The 12058-nt window shown below is 40.3% G+C and overlaps 1 protein-coding gene across 5 annotated transcripts in view; it reads right to left on the bottom strand.

Moving 5' to 3' along the window:
- The window catches only part of MEIOC (meiosis specific with coiled-coil domain), a 206715-nt gene that overhangs the window by 37242 nt on the left and 157415 nt on the right, over positions 1-12058 (bottom strand). The window contains exon 6 of one of the 5 annotated variants that reach the window (XM_073572855.1): positions 2972-3343. The exons of the other annotated variants lie outside the window; for them this stretch is intronic. Within the exon in view, the coding sequence (XP_073428956.1) occupies positions 3338-3343 (6 nt within the window). The 3' untranslated portion in view covers positions 2972-3337. Of the gene's footprint in view, positions 1-2971; positions 3344-12058 lie in introns of those variants that run through there. 5 annotated transcript variants of the gene reach the window in all.

Genomic DNA, 12058 nt, shown 5'->3' with positions numbered 1-12058 from the left:
ACTGTGATAGGGTCTATGCACAGAGAATTGACATGCTTAAGATTATTTTCTGGACAAAATCTGCATGTTAAAAGTACTCAACGTGTGCATGACACTTAAGGTTTCTCGCTCACTTTGCTGTCATCAGCATTGCTTCAGGTCTTGCTAGCAAAATCTGCATGGCAAAAATGCACCAAATCAGCAACATGTGCACAAGCTCAAACTCCACAGGGTAATTATACTTCATGAGAAAGGTCACTCCCAATGAAAGATTTTAAAGCAGACTGGGATTTCAAGATATGCAGTTCAAGCTCTTTTGAAGAAGCACTAAGAAATGGGCAACGTTTAACCTCTTCCCGACATGCGTCGTACATGTACTGCTCTGCGGGAGCTGCATTCTCGCAAAAAGCAGTACAGGTATGGCGCACTGATCGCACAGGCTCACACTGAGCGCTGCGGCAATCGGGTGCTGGTGTAAGGTCTATATGAGAGATAACACCCCGCAGCAACATCCACGATCAGTGCTAGCACCGATCTAGGGAATTTAAACCCCTCCGATGACGCTGTCACTAGTGAGAGTGACATCGAGGAGCATCGCACAGGGAGTGGTCTCCCTGCGTGCTTCCATCAGGATAACACGATGCAATGGCGTTGTCTTGATCATCTCCATGGAGACTCCCGGCCGCAAGATGGACGCGGAATACTTCAGGGAAGGTGGCTTCTTAGTGCCTGCTCATAGCAGGACATGAGACTTCTTCCCTGCCTGTCAGACACACCTCCGATGTTCTGCAGTGCAGATGCATTGCAGAAAATCAGATCGGCGATGTCCCATCCTGGGACAATGTAAAAAAGTTCGACCCGCTCTATAAAACTGCCCCACCAGTTAACCCCTTCAGTGAAAACCGTAAAAAAATATAAAAACGAGGCAAATAACTGCTTTATCATAACTCCGAACAAAATGTGCATAAAACCCAATCAAAAAGACTAATGTAAATAAAAATGGTACTGCTGAAACGTCATGTTGTCCCGCAAAAAACGAGCCGCCATACAGCTCCATCAGCGGAAAAATAAAAAAGTTATAGCTCTCAGAATAAAGCGATGCAAAAATAATTATATTTTCTATAAAATAGTTTTTATTGTGTAAAAGCGGCAAAACATAAAAAACTACATAAATTGGGTATCGCTGTAATCTTACTGACCCAAAGTGGATGTTGCTAAGTGAAAATTGCAAACTCGCCTTCTCTTCCAATTTTTGGGAGACAGAATTAACAAAAAAACAGCAATTTAGAAATTGTTTTTTGGGAGGGTTTTATTACATTCCGCGTGTAGTGAAACTGGAAAGGCAGCTTTATTCTTCGGGTCAGCCACATATGGGGCATTGCCACGTTTAATAGAAACTGTGGAACAAATTTTGTTGCCATTTTTACCCATTTCCCAGTATGAAAATGTCAAACTTGGGGCTAACACACAATCTTGGTGAATTATTTTATCTTCACTGCTCAATGGTATAAAAGTCTGTGACACACCTGTGGTGTCAATATAATCACTGCACCCCTGGATGAATTCAATGAGAGGTTTAATTTGTAAAACTGGGTCACTTATGGGGGTTCTGCTGTGTTGGCACTTCAGGGGCTCTGCCAGGGTAACATAGCACCCTCAAACAAGTGCAGCAAAATCTGCACTGTAATATGGCGTTTCTTACCTTCTGAGCTTTGCACCGTGCCTCAAAAGTAGTTTTCAACGACAATATGCGCTCTCGGTGAACTCAGGAGAAATTGCACAACAAATTGTGGTGTTTATTTTCCCCTGTTACTCTTGTGAAAATACAAAATGTGTAGCTAAAAAATATTTTTACAGGAAAAATGTGATTTTTTTTTTTTTTTTTAAATTTCACGGCTTAACATTATAAAGCACCAGGAGGTTCAAGGTGTTCAATACACATCTAGATAAGTTCCCAAAGGGGTCTAGTTTCAAAATTGATGTCACTTGTGGGGGGGTTCCACTGTTTAGGCACATCAGGGGCTCTCCAAATGTGACATGGCATCCGCTAATTATTTCAGTAAATTTTACTTTCAAAAACTCACAAATGGTGCTACTTCACTCCCAAGTCCTGCCGTGCACCCAAACAGTTGTTTTCCTCCACATAATGGATATCTGTGCACTCATGAGAAATTGCACAAGGCATTGTATAGAGCAATCCCTCCTTTTACCCCTATGAAAAAGAAAAATTTGGATCAAAAAAAGATTCATCTGGGAAAAATGTGTTTTTTTTTATTTTCACTGTTCTACATTATAAACTTTTGAGAAGCACCTGTGGGTTCAAGGTGCTCAATACACATCTACATAAGATCCCTAAGTTGTCTACTTTTCAAAATGGTGTCACTTGTGGGGGGGGGTTCCACTGTTTAGGCACATCATGGGCTCTCCAAACATGACATGGCGTCCACTAATTATGCCAGTAAATTTTACATTCAAAAAGTGAAATGGCGCTCCTTCCCTTCGGAGCCCTGCCGTGTGCCCAAACAGTAGATTTCTCCCACTTATGGGGTATCGGCATGCACAGGATAAAATGCACAACAATTTGTATGGTCCATTGTCTCATGTTACTCTTGAGAAAGTAAAAAAAAAAAAAGAGGTGTTAAGGAATTTTTTTTTTCCCTTCCACATTCCACAAATTCCTGTGAAGCACCTGAAGGGTTAATAAACTTCTTGAATGTGGTTTTGAGTACTTTAAGGGGTGCAGTTTTTAGAATGGTGAAACTTTTGGGTATTTTCTGTCATATAGGCCCCTTAAAGTCACTTCAAGTTTGAGGTGGACCCTAAAAAAATAGTTGTGCAAAAACAGTCTCAGAATCAGTGGGATCCACTGAAGCGTTCTAGAGTTATTACCTCAAAGTGAAACTGGTCAGAACTGTAAAAATTGGCCTGGTCAGGAAGGTGAAAACAGGCTTCGTTGTGAAGTTCATAGACATAGGAAACTTAGTGCACCAGATAAAAGACACATCATGCTTCCTATTTATTTCACAAAATGTACAGCAATGTCATCAGCTCAGAAGTGGCAGCAACCAGTCAAACCCTGTTACGTCCATCTACTGGTCGGAGAAGTCTTTCCAGAAAAAGTCTTCGTGACAAAACTGCAGGAAAAGGCCATGCCTTTGAGATGGAATTGTGGCCAAGAAACTCAATTATTATGTATGAAATCAGAGGAACTGGGGTACAAAAAAATGGCAGTATCAAAAGGCAGCATCTTTGCCTACTGGTTGGATAGTGGTATGTCTCAGTTAAAGTAAAGCATGGTGGAGGTTCCTTGCAAGTTTATTTGCTGCATTTGGAGATGTTGTCAAGATTAAAAATGTCCTCAATGCTGAAAAATAAAGGCAGATGCTTATCCATCAAACAATACCATCAGGGGGACATGTGATTGGCTCCAAATTTACTATACATCAAGCTAAGGACCCTAAACATACAGCCAAGGAGATTAAAAATAGATTTTCAAAATAAAGAAGAACAAAGAGTCTTTGAAGTGATGATGTGACTCCACAGACTCCTGATTCCGGCATCAAGTCTGTGTAGAATTACATGGAGACAGAAGGATTTGCACAAGTCTACATTCATACATGATCTGAGGTTAATTTTCCAAAATGTTTGGAACAACCTCCCTGCTGATTTACTTAAAAAAAAAAAAAAAAAACTGTTTGCAAGTGTACTTAGCAAATGCTGGTTAAATATTGCTTTGATTTAGAATTCTCTTTGGTTTATTGATACAAATAATTGATAAACATCTTTTTATCCACACTTTCCTAAAACTTTTGCAGAGTGTGTACTTTTTTTTACATGTCATTTTATTGGAGAAACATGTTCCGTGATATATACAGCTCTGGCAAAAATTTAAGAGACCACATTCAAATGTTCAACTTGTCTGATTTTTCTCTTTATAGGTATATTTTTGAGTAAAATGTAAATTGTTCTTTTAGTCTATAAACTTCTGACATGTCTTTGAATTTCCAAGCAATAAATTTTTCTTTTTTTTCTGACAAAGAAAAATGGTCAAAATAAAAAAAACAGTGCTTTCAGACTTCAAATAATGCAAATAAAACAAGTTCATAATCAAATTAGAAACAACAATACTAACGGTTTTAACTCAGGAAGATATCTGAAATCAGTATTTTGTGGAATAACCATGATTTTTAATCACAGCTTTCATCTTGGTATGCTTGCCACCAGTCTTTCACACTGCTTCTGCTGCAAACATTTAAGCAGTTCTTCTTTGTTTGATGGCTTTTGACTATCCATCATCCTCTTGATTACATTCCAGAGGTTTTCAATGAGGTTCAGGTCTGGAGATTGGGCTGCCCATGACAGTTTTGATGTGGTGGTCTCTTTAACTTTTGCCAGAGCTGTGTCTATATTATATATATTTTTTGTTACTTAGTCCCTTTGGACTTGAACATTTTAGATTGCTAGTCTAATATCCTGCAGTACTTACTTATTGTGGGGTATTAGATCTGTCAGTATAAGGCTACATTCACACATCCGTGTGACATTTCCTAGTGCGGTTTCTCAGACAGAACACTGACCGATAGTTTCATTTCATTTTGCCATACACACACATCAATTTTAAAAAAAGGATCAATGCCTCAGGTCTACTGGAATGTCCATGTCCAATTCTGATCAGATTTTGCAAATCAGACTCGGCCATTAAAGTCTATGGGTATTCGTGAGACACGGATGAAACTAGGAAGATGGGCTTTGTAATTCAGATTTCCATTCCGGATTCATTTGTTTTTTAACTCATACATTGTTAACAGTCAATGCATAAAAAAGTTTGCACATTCTAACTAGGTTAGTGAAAAAAAGGGATGAGAAAAATATTGCTATAACAAGGATGACATGTGAGAGAAAAATTGGTTGATTTCTCTCAGATGGTGGCACTCACAAATTTGTGAATCTATACATAAGCAGAGTCTAATAGGCCACCGTACATGGCAGTCTCAAAGGTCATTCTTTGACCTAGGCTTAGGTCGTTATGACAACCATCTACACCTTGCAATTATAGCAGGGAAAAGGTAGGCAATGGAGTGAGATGTAGCCCCCTACCTCTCACAACCAGTTAAGAGTTGATAAGGGGTTAAAGAGATGGTCCTAATCAGTGATTCACTGCCCCCTTGACAGCTTAGAACTGTGAGGGATTCCAAATAATAAAATGCAAGTTATACTCTATAATCTTTTTCCAAAGACCTACATATCAATCTGTTCATATACTTCTGATCTATAAGTAGCTGTTCACACTGAGTTTCTGCAACTCCACTGAAATCCCCCTAAAATGTCGTTGCCCACTACAGATATGCAGTGTGAAAAGGGCTTACCATGCTACCATTAGATTGTACAGGATTTTGAAGTGATCAGCTTATTCATGAAACAACGTTTGCTATGCGAAAATACCTTAAAAAAAACTTACCTTTGCTTAAATTTTTATTTCAGAAATCAATAGTACACATGAAAACAAGCAACTTTGTAATATATCTTATCAGAGACACATCTGCTTCTCTCCTGCTGGACTGGAGGGAGCTCCTTCCCTGCTACATAGGAGATGACAGATACAGTACTATTGAAAAGAGTCTACGCTCGTAATGTGACATTTTTATTCATTGAACACAGATTTTACCTGTGAATGAAACATTTTAAAATGGAAGCTCTGTCCTGGCAGAGAATAAAACAAATTTCTCTGGTAAGATATGTTAAAGTGAACCTGACAGCTGATCCATGCTACCAAATCCACAGGCACTATGTATCACTGGCAATATAATCCCCAACAGGTATATTTGACTATGAAATGCTGTGGTGTTTTAAAGAAAACATACTTTGAAAGTCGCCTGGGAACAAGCTACAGGTGCTTCTCACTAAATTAGAATATCATCAAAAAGTTAATTTATTTCAGTTCTTCAATACGAAAAGTGAAACTCATAGATAGAGTCATTACAGAGTGATCTATTTCACGTGTTTATTTCTGTTAATGTTGATGATTATGGCTTACAGCCAATGAAAACCCAAAAGTCATTATATCAGTAAATTAGAATACTTTATAACACCAGCTTGAAAAATTATTTTAAAATCTGAAATGTTGGCCTACTGATATGAATATTCAGTAAATGCACTCAATACTTGGTTGGGGCTCCTTTGGCATCAATTACTGCATCAATGCTGCGTGGCATGGAGGCTACCTTGATTTCCCCATGATTGTGGGGCCTACTGAAACAGACTAAGGCCTCTTTCACACTTCAGTTTTTTGCATCAGTCAAAATCCGCCAAAAGGACGGATGCTGGATCCGTTTTAGAACTGATGACAACGGATGCCACCCATCCGTTTTTTTGACGGATCCGCAAAATGAAGAGAGAGAGAGAGAGCGCGCGCGAGAGAGAGACACAGAGAATTTCGGGTTAAATGAGTGTCTGGAGGATCCGCCAGAAAAAAAAACGTTGCAAGCTCCGTTTTGAAATCTTTGAGGATGGTGACGGACAGCAACTTTTGGCGGATCCTCAAAAAAAAACAACGGATGCAACGGACAGCAATCCGTCACAATCCGCCATTAATGAAAGTCAATGGAGAAAAAAAACGGATCCTCAAAAGAAAATTGAGGATCCGTTTTTTTCAAAACCTGGCGGATTGTGACTGATTGTAAAAAACTGAAGTGTGAAAGAGGCCTAAGTCACCTTTTTAAACTCTTAGGAAGCCTTTGCAGGTGTTTTCTGTTAATTATTCTAATTTATTGAGATAATGACTTTTGGGTTTACACTGGCTGTAAGCCATAATCATCTACATTAACAGAAATAAACACTTGACATATATCTCTAAATGGGCTAAAGTTAAAGATGACACATTTTCTTTGTTCTTTAGGCAAAAAAGATCATTTTAAAATTTTAAAAATTACAAAATGGAAAATGCAAATTTTGGGCACCCTTGGTGATTTGTGTACTTAGATGACATTGACCAAGGTTTCTGACCATAATTAGCCTGATAGGGTTATGACTTGTTTGCTATCGTCGCTAAGAAAGGCCAGGTGATGCAAATTTCGCAGCTTTACAAAAACCTAGCCTCCTCTAAGCTTGTTAAAAAAACAAAACACAACAGTCATGGGTTCTTATAAGCAGCTGCTCATCACTCTGAAAATGGTGGAGGCCCAGGAAGATAGAAAAGCGTTTTCAAGTTGCTCTTTCCTCATTTTGGTGTAATTGCTGTTAATAGGAACAGTGAAGGTAAAGATTAGGTCTGGAAGACCAAGCAAAATTTCAGTGAGAGCTGCTCGTAAGATTGCTAGAAGGCAAATCAGAATCCCCGCTTGACCGCAAAAGACCTTCAGAAAGTTTTAGCCGACTTTGCAGTTGTGGTAAATTGTACTACTGTTCAAAGACACCTGCACAAATATGGCCTTCATGGAAGGGTCATTAACCCCTTTCTGATATCTGATGTACTATCCCGTCCATGGTACCCGGGCCCCTATGACCGGGGACGAGATAGTACGTCATCGCGATCAGCGGCGCCCCCGGGGAAGCTCCGCTAATCACAGCTGGGTGTCAATTCATTACCACAGCTGACACCCGACACATTAACCCCTGGAACACTGCGATCAAACATGATCGCAGTGTACCGGGGGATTAGGGAAGCATCGGCAGGGAGGGGGCTCCCTCCGTGCTTCCTTGAGACTAATGGAGCAGCGCGACGTGCTGCGCTGCTCCGACGGTCTCCTTCCCTGCAGGCCCCCGGATCCAAGATGGCCGCGGGGGCCTTCAGGGAGGGGGCTTCCTCAGTGCATGCAGAGAGCAGACAGGAGGAAGCCTACTGCAGCACTGTGTGAAGTGTCAGATCAGCGATCTGACACAAGAAGGTGATGTCCCCCTCGGAACAAAGAAAAATTAAAAAAAAAAAAAAAAAGTGTAAAAATAATTTATAAAAAAAAAAAAAAAATCACAAAATAAATATCCCTAATAAATTCATTTTTTGGAAATAAAAATAAAAACAATAAAAGTAAACATATTTAGTATCTCCTCGCCCATAACGACCCGCCCTATAAATCTGTCTCACTAGTTAACCCCTTTAGTGAACACCTTAAAAAATAAAAAAACAAAGCAAAAAATAATGCTTTATCATCATACCGCCGAACAAAAAGTGCAATAACGCGCAATTAAAAAGAAAGATATAAATAACCATGATACCGCTGAAAACATCATCTTGTCCCACAAAAAAACGAGCTTCCACACAGCGTCATCAGCGAAAAAATAAAAAAGTTATAACTCGCAGAATAAAGCGATGCAAAAATAATTATCAGCCTACTCAGGCTACAACAACAACTTTTGGGGTCCAATTTCTCCTGTTACCCTTGGGAAAATAAAAAATTGGGAGCAAAAATATCATTTTTGTGGAAAAAAAAATGATTTTTTTATTTTTATGGCTCTATTTTATAAACTTCTGTGAAGCACTTGAGGGTTCAAACTGCTCACCACACATCTAAATAAGTTCCTTGGGGGGGTCTAGTTTCCAAAATGGGGTCACTTGTGGGGGTTTCAACAGATTAGGCACATCAGAGGCTCTCCAAACGCGACATGACACCCGCAGACCACTCCATCAAAGTCTGCATTCCAAAACGTCACTACTTCCCTTCCGAGCCCCAACGTGTGCCCAAACAGTGGTCACCCCCACATATGGGGTACCAGAATACTCTGGACAAACTGGACAACAACTTTTGGGGTCCAAATTTATCCTGTTACCCTTGTGAAAATAAAATATAGTGGGCTAAAAATAATTTTTTTAAGAAAAAAATATTTTTTTTTATTTTCAAGGCTCTGCTTTATAAACTTCTATGAAGGACTTGGGGGGTTCAAAGTGCTCACCACACATCTAGATTAGTTCCTTGGGTGGTCTAGTTTCCAAAATGGGGTCACTTATGGGGGGGTTCTACAGTTTGGGCACATGAGGGGCTCTTCAAAGGCAACATGACACCAGCACACCATTCCATCAAAGTCTGCATTCCAAAATGTCACTACTTAACTTCCGAGCCCCGACGTGTGCCCATACAGTAGCTTTCTCCCAAATATGGAATATCATCATACTGAAGACAAATTGGACAACAACTTTTGGGGTCCAATTTCTTCTCTTACCCTGGGGAAAATAAAAAAATTGGGGACTAAAAGATCATATTTGTGGAAAAAATACGATTATTTTATTTTCACACCCGGGCGTTGTCAACTTCTGTGAAGCACTTGGGGGTTCAAAGTGCTCACCACACATCTAGATTAGTTCCTTGGGGGGGGGGGGGGGGGCTAGTTTCCAAAATGGGGTCACTTGTGGGGCGTTTCCACTGCTTTGGCACATCAGGGGCTTTCCAAACGCGACATGGTGTCCGATCTCAATTCCAGCCAAAAAAGTCAAATGGCGCTGCTTCTCTTCCGAGCTCTGCCATGTGCCCAAATAGTAATTTACCCCCACATGTGGGGTATCAGCATACTCAGGACAAATTGCACAATAACTTTTGGGGTTCTGTTACCCTTGGGAAAATAAAAAATTGGGGGTTAAAAGAACCTTTTTTGGGAAAAAATATGATTTTTTAATTGTAAGGCTGTACGTTATAAACTTCTGTGAAGCCCTTGGGGGTTCAAAGTGCTCACCACATATCTAGATTAGTTCCTTGGGGGGGTCTAGTTTCCTAAATTGGGTCACTTTTTGGGGGTTTCCACTGTTTAGGCACATCAGGAGCTCTCCAAACATGACATTGCGTCCGATCTGAATTCCAACCAGTTTTGCAGTGAAAAAGTCAAACGGCGCTCCTTCCCTTCTGAGCTCTGCCATGCGCCAAAACAGTGGTTTCCCCCCCACATAACAGGTATCAGCGTACTCAGGACAAATTGCACAATAACTTTTGCAGTCCAATTTCTCCTGTTACCCTTGGTAAAATAAAAAAATTGGACCTGAAGTAATTTTTTTTGCGAAAAAAAGTTAAATGTTTATATTTTTTTTTTTTAAACATTCAAAAAGTTGGTCCCAAAAAATAAAATGGTGTTGTAAAAATGAGAAATCGCTGGTCAACTTTTAACCCTTATAACTTACTAACAAAAAAAATTTTTGGTTCCCAAATTGTGCTGATGTAAAGTAAACATGTGGGAAATGTTATTTAAGTTTTTTGTGTGCCATATCTCTCTGATTTAAGGGGATAAAAATTCAAAGTTGGAAAATTGTTAAATTTTCACCAAATTTCCATTTTTTTCCACAAATAAACGCAAGTTATATCAATGAAATTTTACCACTGACATGAAGTACAATATGTCACGAGAAAACAGTGTCAGAATCACCGGGATCCATGGAAGCGTTCCAGAGTTATTACCTTATAAAGGGACAGTGGTCAGAATTGTAAAAATTAGCCCTGGTCATGAAAGTGCAAACCACCCTTGGGGGTAAAGGGTTTAAAAGAAAACCTCTCCTGCATCCTCACCAAAAAATTGTGTCAAAATTATGCAAAAAACACGTAAACAAGCCTGATGCATTTTGGAAATAAGTCCTGTGGACCGATGAGGTTAAAATAGAACTCAAGTTATGTGTGGATTAAAAAGGGCACAAAATTTCAGGAAAAGAACATCTTGCCAACCATTAAGCATGGGGGTGGATCAATCATGCTATGGGATTGTGTTGCAGCCAATGGCATGGCGAACATATCACTAGTAGAGCAAAGAGTGGATTCAATGAAATTTCAATAAATTCTTGATGCAAACATAACACCATCTGTAAAAAAGCTGAAGTTAAAAAGAGGATAGCTTCTTTAATAGGATAATGATCCTAAACACACATCAAAATCCACAATAGTCTACCTCAAAAGATGCAAAACCAGAGAAACATAGGAGTTTTGAAAAAATATGTACAAAAACTAAGGGCTGTTTTAGTTGTGGACATTGCATGGCTTGCGCTAATGTTCTCCGCTGCACCTCTATTGATTCAACAAATGGCACAAAGAACTTTGAGATCAAGGAAAACATTTTGTGTGGTACAAGTAATGTAATATATTATGCGACATGCAGTTACCTCCTAATCTATATTGGCCTGACATCACGTGAACTCAGACTACGTGTCAGAGAGCACGTGAAAGACATTAGCGCAGCCAGTACGGTGGAAGATTGTCATGATCCCAGTGCAGGTTTTTAAGCTGCACACCGGGGGTTAATGTCTGGAGCTCTGTGCAGGTTTTGACCTGCACACTTGGGGTTAATGATTGTGGCCTCTTTCTGGTTCTGGGAGAGCTTCATAAACCCCTGGGTAGCTTCAATCCCTGCCAGTTATACTTTTGCCTTTGGCCGAGTGTACTGACCCCCGTGTGCCTGTTTGTTGCTATAGCTTGTTTATATGGTTCTGACCCGATTCTGTTTCCCGTTGTGAGTTTGCCTGTTGATTTTGTACTGCGTTATCTGTGTATGACTCATTGCCTGTGACTTGACTACTCTCTGCTCGCCCCTCTTGTACCTTGCAACTATCTGTGTATGACTCATTGCCTGTGACCTGACTACTCTCTGCTCGCCCCTCTGGTACCTTGCAGCTATATCTGTGTGTGACTCATTGGCTACGTCCTGACTATTCTCACTGTCTATGCCCCTTGGTAACTTTGTCTCGCAGTTACTCTGCTAGGAATTGTCTTGCAGCTCCTAGCTCTGTGGAGTTTAGGCCACGCCCCTAGCAGTCACGTGCTTCAGGTCCTGCGGGTGCGAAGTACACATCTACTCGGTTGCTGCCCGCTCCACAGGTATCTTTGAGCACTGTTCGCTTTACTCAGGACACGCGCACTGGCTCAGTGAGCAAGTTCAGTGCGGTGTCTCTGACATTATAACTGGCCTACAATTTTTTTTTCTCTCCTCACTTCTGCAGCATGGACCCAATGTGTGCTTTATCTAAGCTTGACTCAGTCACTGCAGAAGCTTAGTTTGGAACACCAAGCTCTAGCCCAGTCCCAACGGCGGGTTGAGGACTCAGTTCAGGGGGTACTTTCCGCAGGCTTCCAGCAGGTGGGGAATAGAGATGTCATTTTAGTCCCACCTGAATCCCCGG

This window comes from Dendrobates tinctorius, unplaced genomic scaffold, assembly GCF_039654945.1.
Source record: "Dendrobates tinctorius isolate UK_male_01 unplaced genomic scaffold, ASM3965494v1 ptg000032l, whole genome shotgun sequence".
Classification (NCBI taxonomy): Eukaryota; Metazoa; Chordata; class Amphibia; order Anura; family Dendrobatidae; genus Dendrobates; species Dendrobates tinctorius.
This window is presented reverse-complemented; position numbering and strand designations above follow the sequence as displayed.